This window comes from Tupaia chinensis, unplaced genomic scaffold (assembly GCF_000334495.1).
Source record: "Tupaia chinensis unplaced genomic scaffold, TupChi_1.0 Scaffold139757_1, whole genome shotgun sequence".
Lineage (NCBI taxonomy): Eukaryota > Metazoa > Chordata > Mammalia > Scandentia > Tupaiidae > Tupaia > Tupaia belangeri.
This window is the reverse complement of record NW_006199637.1, coordinates 3,860,099-3,874,309: the sequence shown is the minus strand read 5'-3', so window position 1 is coordinate 3,874,309 and position 14,211 is coordinate 3,860,099. Positions and strand designations below refer to the sequence as shown.

At 42.7% G+C, this 14,211-nt stretch overlaps 1 protein-coding gene across 14 annotated transcripts in view; it reads right to left on the bottom strand.

The window, feature by feature from the left end:
• DTNB (dystrobrevin beta) overlaps positions 1 to 14,211 on the bottom strand; it is a 275,346-nt gene that overhangs the window by 210,116 nt on the left and 51,019 nt on the right. For all 14 annotated transcript variants that reach the window (XM_014593108.1, XM_014593114.2, XM_014593115.2 and 11 more), the window contains exon 5: positions 12,693 to 12,847. In XM_014593108.1, the coding sequence (XP_014448594.1) occupies positions 12,693 to 12,847 (155 nt within the window). The remainder of the gene's footprint in view (positions 1 to 12,692; positions 12,848 to 14,211) is intronic.

The following is a 14,211-nucleotide window of genomic DNA, read 5'->3' as shown; positions in this document are numbered from 1 at the left end:
GTACACAGACCTCTGGCAAACTGAGAGAGAGAGAGAGAGAGAGAGAGAGAGAGATGCCTGACATTTTGTAGGCACTCAGTAAAAAGAATAACAAAAAATCCTTAAAAGTAAGAAATGCAGGGCCAGCCCCGTGCCCTGGTGGTTAAGGAAGCTGGATGTCACATTGCTAACCAAGCTGTTAAATCATGGCCCACAGCTTGAAAAACACATCAGGCGTGTGTGTCCCAAATACCCCCCCACCCCTGTCTCCCACCAGCATGCAAACATATCCTCTGGCAAACTAAAAAGGAGAGAGAAAGGAGTAGAGAGGAAGAAAGAGAGAGATGCCCGATATATAGTAGGCACTCAGTTAAAAACAAAAAAATCCAGGGGTCAGCAGGTGGTGTGGTAGTAGTTACAGTGATGGACTCCCACATGGCTAACGGTGGTTCAAATCCTGGGCCTGGTGGCTTGCTTTCTCATTTTCTCTCTCTTGTGAGCATGTGTGCCCTGGAGCAAATTTTAAAAATAGTAATAATCATCAATAAAGTTAAATAAATATTGCTTTTCAAAAAAAATCCCTTAAAAGTAATACATGTGGGGCAAGTCCCATGCCCTGGTGGTTAAGGAAGCTGCACAAAGCTAACAAAGCTGTTCAAATCCTGGCCTCTAGTGGCTTGAAAAACACACCACGCATGTGTGTGTGTGCATGTGTGTGTGTGTGTGTGTGTGTGTATGCGCACACCTCAATACCAACGAGATGAAGAGATGGAAAAGAAGAGACTGTGGCATGACCACACCCCATAGGGGATGCTTTCTCCCTCTCCCTCTGTCCCGGTCTCTCTGACGTGAACTGGATGGTGGCACAGCAGTAAGACACAATGCTCTGCGAGGCTGACCCAGTGGGAGGTTCTGCATTTGTGTCCAGAGACCTCCCTGAGTGAGTCAGGCATCCACGTGCCAGTGACTGGGCTGACTGGGGCTGGAGGCGGAGAGCAGCGTTGGAATCCTACTGGGATGAGCTCGCTCTCTCTTTCATGAAGGGGAAAAACCTTTAAAAAGAGAGACTTCTATTATCACTAAAATGAGAAAACAAGTTAAATAATTTAGCTATAGATTACTGCTGCAACTTTTAACTTCATCATTTCTAGTAAAAACCCCCATTGTCTGATGTGTCGGATGCAAACAATTCTTATCAATTGCCCTATCACTTAAACCATGTATAATGTTTAATTAACAATCTCGAAAATGGCATTTTAAAAGGCTTTCACGTTAAAACATTTTCATACAAACTTTTGTGTGGAGTTACAGGAATATTTCCTCTGACAAGGGGGAAACACACATCAACTAGAATTCTAGGACCAGTGCTTTGGGGCAACCTTTCCATTATCATTAGATGCTGAATTTGCCCATATTTCAGATTTATTTTGGACTCGAAAATGAGTAGTTTGTAATGACACGACAACATAATACTGCTATGCCTTTTATTGTACCTCCTTATCACAGTGCGAAGAAAGACTGGAGAAACGCTCCCAGAACCCTGACACATATTCCCCTCACTGGGAAGACTGTTTCATTCGAGAAACTCATGGAATATCAACTAAAACAAAATGGTTACAAGTGCATCCATGAGCTTTAAACTTTCCATTAGAATTCAAGCCAGAAATCCTCATTTTCTCAAGCCATACTTGATTGAAAAGTATTATTCAATTAACCCAACAAATACTCAGTAGGCACCAATTATTTTTTAGACATTCGGTTGGTCACTAGGGCTGTAAAGCTGCAAGAGACCAAGCTTCCTCCCTTCGGGTGTACTTGAGCTCTGCGTAACACACCAGCGGCTACAGGAGAGGAAACGTCAGTCTTACAGTAGGAGGTGACCTGCACCAAAGAAGAGAGGAAGTTTTAGCTGGGATCTGAAATACGAGACCCAAGCCGGCTCCGTAGCCTAGTGGATAAGGGAGGAAGAGTCCATGCAGCCCATCATGATTTGAATCCTGTCACTACTGACTTGAAAAACATGCTGAGCGTGTGTGCCTACGTGCCCCAAACTCTAAAGGAATAGAGAAATGGAGAAGGGACTGCACCATGACCATGCCCCACTGGGGGAGGCTTTCGCCACCTCTCTGTTTCTCTCCAGCAAGTGCACGTGCCCCTCTGGCAAGTAAATATGAGGCCCCTGTTGGAGGACTGCGAGAGACAGGGTCAGTGTTTGCCTGCATTTCGATTTTCGATGAGAGCTAACGGCAAGGACAAGTGTGACTACTTCCCCTTACTCCAAACGCAGGTTACTCAGAACAGAACTGCAGATCGAACTGCACTGAGATACCATTTCTCACCTATCAGATCGGCAAAAATTCAAAAGTGTAAGAGCATATGCTTGTTGGCAAGGCTGTGAGAAACAGACGTGCTCTCGCTCTTCTACAAGGCCAGTGGGAATGCAGACAGTATCCCGAGGCCCTGAGGGGACATCTGCCAGGAATCCAGGGCATGCCATTGCAGCAGTGAGAACAGCTGGGGGCAGGAGCAGGGAAGGAGAGGCTGGGGTGGGCTGAGGAGAGCCCCAGTGTCAAGCTGGGAACCTTATCCCCGCGGGCAGTTAGTAAAGTCTTTTTGAAAACTAGGGACAACCACAGAGCTGTGTTTTTTTGTTTTTTTTGGAGAGGTTTTTGCTATAGGGCGTGCACACTTGCCAAAAAGACAGAGACAGAGAGACAGAAAGTGAGAAATCATTCCCCGGGTGGGTGGGGGTGGGGTGGGGAGGGGGAATGGCCATGTTGCAATCCCTTCTCCTCCATTCTCCTCTTGGGATCTTGGGCACGCATGCATACGCGCCTGGCGTGAGTTAAAGCCACTGGGTCTGGGACTCAAACTGTGGTCAACTACATGGGAGTCCAGCAACACAGCCATCACGCCAACTGCTGGTCCCGCTGTGTTTTAAAATGATGTAATCACAGTGCTCTTCTTGAGGCTGCCATTGAGTCACTAAGTGAGGTGACTAGGATACCAGAGGCCTAAGTTCTGCTGTTCCTAACGACTAGTGAACTGTAAGGCAGTACAGTAAGGGCAGCAGAGGTCCCAAAAGGAAATGAGTGCCACACTGTGCCACCAGAACACCTAGAAGGAGCTGGGCCGGCAGCCCCCAACACTCAGTGCCCGGAAGCCTTCAGCCCCGGCCGCTGGCTCACACAGGGAAACACGATGAAACGCTTCAGGACATGCTTTCTGCTCCTAAGTAGTAACTGGGAGAAGGGGGCCTTTCCTACAGCACGCAGGCAGCAAGTACTGTTAACTAACAAAACTCTTCTTCTAAAAAAAAAATGAAAACTAACAAAATTCTGTAAGCCACTTATCATTTCCATCTCAGGATTCATTTACTAAGATACTCTCCTTCACAGGCCTAGACAGAACAAAACCTCGCTTACAGGTCTCTACAACTTTGCTCAGTCTAATTAATTCCAGAGAGATAGGCCTCATTACCACAGACCTGATCATAATAAACCCATTCTACACACTGTATTTCACCCGGTCTAAGATGCACTTGTAAGATCACTTCAAAGATGCATCATTATTTTTCTTTCTGCCACTCAGGAAAAAAACAGCACTCAGAAAATTAAACTAATTCAATGACTTAATTAACCATAATCCTTCACGACATGGGAATCGGTTCCACCAGCCTCTTGATGAACTGCAATTTCTTTCATCTATTCAAAAGGATTTGGCAGTTCTGTCTACCTTCAGGTACATTGCTTGGTATGACGAGAAATTATTTTGGTCATATCTCAGTGATAAATAATAAAGTTCAATAATAGAGCTTCACCTATTGTGGATACCCTCCTTCAAAAAAAAAAAAAAAAGTTCTAGGGCCAGCAAGTAGCATGATGGTAAGGCAATGGATGCCCACATGGCTGACACAGTTTGAGTCCCAGACCCGGTGGCTTAAAACTCACACTGGGCATGTGTGCATGCATATATGCATATGCCCAAAATTCCGAGAGGAGAATGGAGAAGGGATGTGGTGTGGCCATCCTCCTTGGCAGGTAATTTCTCACCCGCTCTCGACTCCCGTCTCTCTCCAGCAGGTGCACACACTCTATGGCAAAAACCTAAAGAAAAAGAAAAAAAAAAGTTCTGTAAGGCATTTGGTTGTTACTTTGCACAAAAACGTTATTCCTCCAATAATGAATATTTATTAACATCAAATTTATTCTTCTCTGTCCTGTGTCTACACCTTTCTGTATTTACAATAACCATCTGTTTAATGTCAAATCACAGTATACTTTCTGAAAACAATTTATCTATCGGTCCTATTTATCTACCAGTTTATTTTTTAAACAGGGTCCTTTTTCAGACTCCTGAGTAGCTGAGCTATAGGCATGTACCACCATCTCTAGCTTTCTCTGGGAACATTTTAAATTCCAATCCATGTAGTACCAAAAGTGTTCAAAAATATCTTCAAAAAGTGTCACAAAAATATGAACGACAAAGGTCAGGTCCTTGCATGTGTAGAAAAGGACAAGCATCTTAGTCTGTTATTGCAGAGCTAACAGAAATAACTGAGACTGGGTGATTGATAAAGAAGTAAGGCTTTATTGACTCACAGTTATACTGGCCAGAAAGCCCAAAGGCATTGGCTGGCATACGACACGGTCAATGGAAGCACCAAAGATGGAAGGCACCTCAGAGAGACGGAGAGGGAGAGCTGCGAGCAGTTTCCTCTCTCACAGCCACCATCTCTCCCCAAAACAGCCCTTCCTTACAAGAGCTAGAACTCTCTGGGTCTTGGGGGACTCACGACAGTGCTGCTCCACGATGCAATCATCCGGATCCAACCACCCTTCTCTAGGCAGCAGCGCCTCCCCATACCAAATTCTAAAACATGAAACTATGGGAGCCAAACTGTTATCCAAACCACAACAACCACACATAAGCAGTCTAACAGGCTACAATTCCAAGATGCCATTGGCTATATGATACATCTCAACACCAAAGGCATTAAAGGGTGAAAACATTATCTTCAAATCAATGAAATATGGTATTAATCCATGCAAGACTACCTGGTAGCCAAGAGCTGTTAATGGACACTGTAAAACGTCCTTAATTAGGATACCTGAGAATTAACACAAACATGGGACCAGCAGTTAGTATAATGGCTATGTCACTGAACTCGTCAAAAAAAAAAAAAAAGTTCTAGGGCCAGCAAGTAGCATGATGGTAAGGCAATGGATGCCCACATGGCTGACACAGTTTGAGTCCCAGACCCGGTGGCTTAAAACTCACACTGGGCATGTGTGCATGCATATGCCCAAAATTCCAAGAGGAGAATGGAGAAGGGATGTGGTGTGGCCATCCTCCTTGGCAGGTAATTTCTCACCCGCTCTCGACTCCCGTCTCTCTCCAGCAGGTGCACACACTCTATGGCAAAAACCTAAAGAAAAAGAAAAAAAAAAGTTCTGTAAGGCATTTGGTTGTTACTTTGCACAAAAACGTTATTCCTCCAATAATGAATATTTATTAACATCAAATTTATTCTTCTCTGTCCTGTGTCTACACCTTTCTGTATTTACAATAACCATCTGTTTAATGTCAAATCACAGTATACTTTCTGAAAACAATTTATCTATCGGTCCTATTTATCTACCAGTTTATTTTTTAAACAGGGTCCTTTTTCAGACTCCTGAGTAGCTGAGCTATAGGCATGTACCACCATCTCTAGCTTTCTCTGGGAACATTTTAAATTCCAATCCATGTAGTACCAAAAGTGTTCAAAAATATCTTCAAAAAGTGTCACAAAAATATGAACGACAAAGGTCAGGTCCTTGCATGTGTAGAAAAGGACAAGCATCTTAGTCTGTTATTGCAGAGCTAACAGAAATAACTGAGACTGGGTGATTGATAAAGAAGTAAGGCTTTATTGACTCACAGTTATACTGGCCAGAAAGCCCAAAGGCATTGGCTGGCATACGACACGGTCAATGGAAGCACCAAAGATGGAAGGCACCTCAGAGAGACGGAGAGGGAGAGCTGCGAGCAGTTTCCTCTCTCACAGCCACCATCTCTCCCCAAAACAGCCCTTCCTTACAAGAGCTAGAACTCTCTGGGTCTTGGGGGACTCACGACAGTGCTGCTCCACGATGCAATCATCCGGATCCAACCACCCTTCTCTAGGCAGCAGCGCCTCCCCATACCAAATTCTAAAACATGAAACTATGGGAGCCAAACTGTTATCCAAACCACAACAACCACACATAAGCAGTCTAACAGGCTACAATTCCAAGATGCCATTGGCTATATGATACATCTCAACACCAAAGGCATTAAAGGGTGAAAACATTATCTTCAAATCAATGAAATATGGTATTAATCCATGCAAGACTACCTGGTAGCCAAGAGCTGTTAATGGACACTGTAAAACGTCCTTAATTAGGATACCTGAGAATTAACACAAACATGGGACCAGCAGTTAGTATAATGGCTATGTCACTGAACTCCCATGTAGTCAACCGCAGTTCAAGTCCTGGACCCGGTGGCTTAAACTCATGCCGGGCACGTGTGTATGCATGCCCAAGATCCCAACAGGAGAATGGAGAAGAAGGGATTGTGGAGTGGCCATCCCCCCAGGGGGTGATTTCTCATTTTCTATCTCTCTGTCTCTGTTTTTCTGGTGAGCATACGTGCCCTATAGCAAAAACTAACCCCCCCCCAAAAAAAAAAAGAATGAACACATACATGCACATGAACATGGCAGGTAATTCTTGCCAAACTTTATTCAATGTCCAGGCAAACAAGGTCAAGACTTCTAGAAAATGCCTCACTTCAAATTAGGAAGAAATGTCATTCTGCCATACAGTTGGAAGGGATATGTTTGTCAAAGTGTAATCAGAAGGTATCTCCAGGCATAAAATAGTCTTGCTATTCTGAAAATTACCCAGTGATAACATCATCTCATCTCCACCTACTTGCATCTTGACTATAAAGCAAGGAATGCATGGCACAGGGTCAAACAAGACCTTATCAACACGACCTCCTGCAAGCACAGGTCACAAGGACCGTCTACTCCCCTAGCGCACTCTCTTGCTCCCTCCCTCTCCACTCTTTGCTTATCCAGGCTTCTCCTTCGTGAAGAGAGACATTAAATTTAAAATTTAATTGGGTGGACTGAACTCTTCAAACTAAAGTCAACTTGACACTCTAGAAAATAAATAATGGAGAAAAAGCACAGATCGTCTAAGGAGACCTGTAACCCTTCCCTGAGTCTCTCAAGTTTGATGAACTTTAGGAGACATTTAAATATAGTCACTGTGTATTTTTAATAACTTTGACACCTCTAATGTCATTTTGTTAGCTTATAAGTACTGAAAAAGCTTACCCTATCTGACCTGATCAGCAAAATACTGACTGGGTTTGGGGTTTTACGTTGGCACTCTGCTATGGTCAAGCATCATGATCACAAATTTGCAACTGGAATTAATTTCAATGATTAAAGTTTTTACAAATATGCTGAAGTAGAGAGATGAGTATAGCTACACGCCTATCATCAGCTTCAACTCTCAACATATGACTAATTGTCTCATCTGTGCTTTCACTCTCCTTCCAATTGCCATTATTTTGAAGCAAATTCCAGACACGTTATCTCCTGAATTAATTCAACCTCAGTGCTTTATTATGATGGGCACCTAGGATGCGTTGTTTTTTGTTACTATGACTATAGTTTGTAAGAGTATTCTTGTATTTTTTTTAAACTCATGGTAAAGCACATGCACATGGAGTCATAAGAAAAAGAAGCACTCCCCACAGGGCTCAATCATACCACAATCCTCTTCCTCCGGTTCCCTAGCCTGCCAGGGGCCCCAGCACACATGCACATGCCCAGTGGGTTTTCAAGCCAACTGGGCCAGAGAACTGAACAACCACAGGTATGTGGCTTCCAGCTCCATAGTCTGGTACACTACCAACTGCACCAGAGAGACTAGGCCTAAAAACCTTTTTTGTGAACACAAATTTTCATTTCACTTGGGAAAAACCTATGAGTACAACTGTTAGGTGTCAGGAGGTGTCCGTTTAGACGTGTACACTACCAGGACTTCTTCCAGAGTGGCTTACATGGGAGTCCGGGGTGCTCCAGATCTTCATCAACATCTGACGTCAGTCACTGGATTGAATTGAGTCAGGAGAAAAGTCATGATGGGTTTTTTAAGTTTTTCTACACGAAAATCTGTCATGACTTTTCTGATGACCCAACAGCTATCTACCAATGGATTCTGTTGAACTAACTCACAAATGCTTTTAATTTGGCTTGTGTTTCAAAGACTACTAAACTATATAAACCCATAGACCTTATATGGAATTAGTTTGTGAAAAACAGGAAGAATGTGTTTTCTTAAAAACATCAGTCTTCCACAGGTATTTCGACCAAAAGTCCCTGTCAGACATACCGTTTCGGCCTGAACTCCTAAGACACTTTTTCCTTCTTCACGGTAAGAGAAACACAAACTTCTGAGATAGATCAGTTTCCCCAAAACTAAGCATCAGATCTGGGGGTGGAGGAGTGGGGGGGTGGTTAATTCCATCAATTATTTTAGCACAAGAGGGGAAACATCTTCACAGCTTTTCCATATCCACAGCTTCACCATCACAGCTCTGGAGAAAGTGGAGCAGTTGGTGAATCTCCTAAACACGCTACTTCTTTCACTAAAGGAAAGTACTGTGGGATTTTCAGCGGCTGCTTTTTTTTTTGTTTTTTAATTGCCAGAGGGCGTGTGCACTTGTCAGAAACAGAGCACACAAGAAAGCACCCTCCCTCTACACACACGGGGTAGGGTCACGCCACAACCCTTTTTCCTCAGTTTCTCCTTCTCGTCAGGATTTTGGGCACACAGGTGCACACACAAGCCTGGCATGATTTTCAAGCCACGTGGACTGGGACTCATGTCAGCCATGAGACATCCAGTTCCCCTATACCCTGCACCACAGGGCCAGCCCTTAGCTTCTAAAAAAAACAAAACAAAAAACAAAAAAACCCACATTTTCTCTTTCACTGTGATCACTTCTTTGTGTAGCTCAGATCAGATGCTGGGGAGACTGCGCTCAAACGAGAAATTCTGTTTTACATCCGTATCCTCTCTCTCTAATGGTACAGGAGCCAACTCGCACTAAAGATACACAGCCCCTGTGCAGGAAAAGCCTGTTTGTAAAAGGAAACCCAGAACTCATGGAATTTAACTCTTGCTGCATAAAAAGTGGTTCAGTTTCATCTTTTTTTTTTTTTTTTTTTTTTAGATTCCATCAGCAGTTTCTTTTTCTTCTCTTTCTTCTAAGGTTTTTTTTTTTTTTTTTTAAATCATCTTCATAGAATTAGGAAAACATAAGTTTCCTCCAGGCTGAGATAGGGCTTCTCTGATTTTCTCCAAATTTGGCACATATCAAAACGCCGACCGTTGTACGGGAATCTGAGGCCGGTGAACAGTAACAATCAGACTGTGAGTTCAGAGGCCTCACAATCACGTATTCCATCAGGCGGTTTGTAGAAACCTAGACAACATTCTCGGAATTGAGTATTACAACTTTAAAACATTTCTTCAACATTGTAAAGTGTTATTCCAACTTTAGACTCTCGCTTTAGTACTCACATTACAATGAAACCAAAGATGACCTTCGGGTTAGTACCCCACAGCCATCCACTTGTCAGGCCTTCTGCCTCGCTGACACGTCCTTGTATAAATTATCCTCTTCCCTATCCCGACACTACTTTACTTAAGGATAGCATTCCAGAATGTGATTGGTTTTTAGCCTGACCACCGGGAAGCGTCTAATGGGAAAAGCTGTGTGTACATCACGCCGTGTTCCCCAGAGTACTGTGGGCAAACATAGAGGTGATGGTCCCACTGAAGCAGCAGCAGAGGGAAGACCTCGAGATGAAAACTGCTGGAAAGCTGTTGATGGTTTTTTCATGTACTCCTCATTCTCACGTATACCCTAGAGGACATTTTAATACCTGCAGGATATTCTTCTACCAGGACACGTCTGGACAGCCTCATAGCATTCGAAAATGCATAATCAGAGAGAAAAACGCAATGTCTCATTGGAAGAAAGTGAAGGCTAGAGATATTTCTAAGTCACTAAAAGTGACTGAGGGGCACTTATGCTGACAGAAAAAGCAAGCAGTGTCCCAGAAGCCAACCTACATAAGACCAGGCAGCCCAAGGGTGCACAAACGTGGGAAGAACATCTTCTCAGAAGTTCTTAACAATAACTCGCCATTTTTATAGGAGCTACTTTCACTACTAAATCTGAATAATCTCTAAACAAAGCAGAAAATATTGTTTGAAAGTCTGAACTGAGAAAAATATGAATGCTTAAGTTTAAATGTAAAAAGAGGGAAAAGCAGTTAGCATAATGGCTATGTCGCTGGACTCCCCCGTAGTCGACCGTGGTTCGCGTCCCAGACCCGGTGGCTTAAAACTCACGCCGGGCACGTGTGCGTGCGTGCCCAAGATCCCGAGAGGAGAATGGAGGAGAAGGGATTGCAGCGTGGCCATCCCCGCTAGGGGGTGATTTCTTGCTTTCTGTCTGTCTCTCTCTATCTGTCTGGCGAGCACGCGCACCCTATGGCAAAAACCTCTACCAAAAACAATTAAAAATAAAAAGAGGTGTGTGTGTGTGTGTGTGTTTTGGTTCTTTCACAAATTCAAGTATCTATCACAGATCTAGTTTGCAACATCCTTTCATTTGTACCTTGCATGGTTTTGCTATTAAAAAAAAAAAAAATCTGCCAGGGAGTGTGTGCACTCTGCGACAGACAGAGTGTGGGAGAAGAAAAAAAGCACCCCCAATGGGGAATGGTCACACCACAAGTCCTTCTCCTCCATCTCTCTGTCCTGTTGTGTGTGTGTGTGTGTGTGTGTGTGTGTGTGTGTTTTGGTTCTTTCACAAATTCAAGTATCTATCACAGATCTAGTTTGCAACATCCTTTCATTTGTACCTTTGCATGGTTTTGCTATTAAAAAAAAAAAAATCTGCCAGGGAGTGTGTGCACTCTGAGACAGACAGAGTGAGGGAGAAGAAAAAAAGCACCCCCAATGGGGAATGGTCACACCACAAGTCCTTCTCCTCCATCTCTCTGTCCTGTTGGGATTCGGGCTCGCACATGCACATGCTCAGAGTGTTTTTCTAACCACCAGGTTCAGGACTCAAACTGTGCAGCCATGAGGAATCTGACTCTCTTAACTACCATGACACAGACTGACCCTTAACTTCTTACTTCTAAATAATTTCAGACTTACAGAAAGGTTGTTAAGATTACCAAAATATTCTCATTTTTCTGAAACCCAGATTCTTCACATGTCAACACTGCAGAAGAGAAACTCCTATATTCTTAAATACCTCAGCCTGAATTTCTCAAAACCAGGACATCCTCTTACATAACTAAATACAAATATGAAAATCAGGAAATTAACGTTCATTAACAGAATACTATTATCTAGTCTATAAACTTTGTTAAGCCTTTTCCAATTGTCCCAATAATACCTTTTATAGCAAAGACAATCCTGGGTCCTGAGTGGCATTCAGTTTGCACATCTCCTGAAATTCCTTGAGGAATATTTCCTAGGGCTTTTGTTTTCTTTCACAACCTTGACCTTTTAGAAGCTGTAGGCCAGTCATGTTATAGAAATCCCTTCATTTGGGTTTGTCTGATGTTCCTTCAAGATTTGATTCAGGCTGTTTTTATGCTGGGAGTACCAGAGGAGTGACAATGGGCTGTCTCTATGCAGCTGCCAGGAGGCATGTCAGTCTCCTAGTGAAGTGAACTGTGACCCCTGGAAATGCAACTGTAAAGTTGTATTTCCTCTTGTAGGTAATAAATATCATACGGCGAGATACTTTTAGACTGCATCAACATCCTATTTCTATTAATTTTTTTTACCTGTTTTAGCATAGTTTTTTATAACTCCCCACTTTCCAGAACTTTCTAAATAAGTTAGAATTAATCTTTTATCGCTAAAAAAAATTATTTATTTATTTGTTGTGATTTTCAATCCGCTGGGTCTGAGACTTGAACCACAGTCAGCTATGTGGGAATCCAGTGCTTTAACCACCATGCCACCTGCTGGCCCCCAATCTTCTTTTCTTTTATCTTAACAACTGGGTGCTACAGTGTCTATTCTGCTCCCAGTCTTTAGAGGCACAGCTATGATACTAGATTTCATAGACACTCACACGAACTTCTATGTCAAGACCACAAATGGAAAACGAATCCACTTTTTCTCAATATGAAGATGGTAGTGTCCCCGTGAGGGATTTTATGCGGGCAGTTCAGAGGTGTACACAGCATCCCTTGTCTCCAGTGCTCAGAAAACAATGATCCAGTCTGGTACAGAGTTTCACACCAAAATTTCTGTTTTCACAGTTTAAAGAACTCATTTATTAAAGTATAACACATGTCTATTAGCAATAATGTAAACACTTCTTCAACATTTTTCTTTAACATATTTCTTTCTCCCCCCCCCGAAAAGATACCCTTCATCCTCACAAGAATTCTCAGGTAAGTTATTTATCTTCCCTCTATTAACTGACCTCTTTCCCCATAAAGCTCTTTTACCTCCCCTACTCAAAACCTGATGTCCTGGAGCAGACACAATCTGGAGACATCTGTTAAGAAGTGGCAGGATGGGTGAGCGCCCTTCTCGTCCTAGGTTCTATGAAACTGTCCTTACCTGCTGTGGAAAACAGGTGCGGACTGAGTGTTCTGTGTAACCAAAGGATGGCCCTTCAAAGACAGCTGTTGGGAGCTTCAGAACTTCCTTCAGAAATTGGTCAAACTTGCTAAATATCATTAAGCCATTGGAATCTGACATCTGGGAGAAAACATCTATGAGAACAAAACCACATAAAGTCAAACTATAAAGAAATACCAGTTTTCTATAAATGGCTCTATGTCAGTTGTATACCAGTCAAAAAATAAGATTAAAATGTGGCAGAAAGGTTTATTTTAATTATTTTTTAAGTTACCATTAAAACTATTCTTGTTTCTTACCAATAGTGTGTGGTTACTCTCAGGAGGCTCCTCTCTCCCACTTACGTAACATTCTACTTAGACATCAAGTCAAATGACTGTTCACGCACATCCATCCCGCTATTCTCTTTGCATATGTAGAACTTTTATTTATTTATTCCCTATTTTGTCTCAGTAAGATTTTTTTTTTTCTTTTGGCTATAAAGAGATGCGGCTGCCAAAGAGAAAGCAGGGAAAAGTGAGAAACCACCTCCCGGAGGGGATGGCCATGCTGCAATCCCTTCTCCTCTAGTCTCCTCCTGGGATTTTGAGCATACACACAAATGTGCCCGGTGTGACTTTCAGTCTGCTGGGTCTGGGACTCAAACTGCTCAGCTGGCCATGTAGGATCCAGCACCTTACTTTCTACTCCACCCGCTGGCCCCAAGAATCTAAATATGTGCTTATATAAGACATATGCATGTTTGAATATATAAATATATTAGCATATTGGTGATAGGACATGAAAGAAATTGTATATTAGTACGTTCACATAATGATGATGTAATGTATACCTGTGAAGGAATGAACTTGTATGTGCAAATAGGATTTTTTTTTTGAGAGGTTTTCGCTATAGGGCGCGTGCACTCACCAGACAGACAGAGAGAGACATAGAGACAGAAAGCGAGAAATCACCCCCCCCAGGAGGGATGGTCACACTGCAATCCCTTCTCCTCCATTCTCCTTTTGGGATCTTGGGCATGCATGCACACGCGCCCGGCGTGAGATTTAAGACACCGGGTCCAGGACGCAAACCGCGGTCGACTACATGGGAATCCAGCAACATAGCCATTACGCTAACTGCTGGTTCCCCAAACAGGATTTTTAAAAAATATACTATTTAGTGAGCAGAATTTCAAAAGGAAAAATAGGGCTGGCAGGTGGCAGGGCAGTTAAGTTGCTGGACTCCCACATGGCTGACCATGGTTGAGTCCTGGACCTGGTGGCTTGCTTTCTCACTTTCCCCCTCTCTCTCTCTGGCCAAGTTAAAAAGTAATAATAAGGAAATAAAATGAAATAAATAATTCCTTAAAAATATAAAAAAGAAAATAAAGAAAAAGAAAAAAATATGTAAACTTTTCTATTCCAAGATACTTTTTGATACTATAAGGCCCTATTTTTACATAAAATTGGGTCAAACAGATGAGAAAGAGGTTCTCGGTAATACTAAATACTATTCT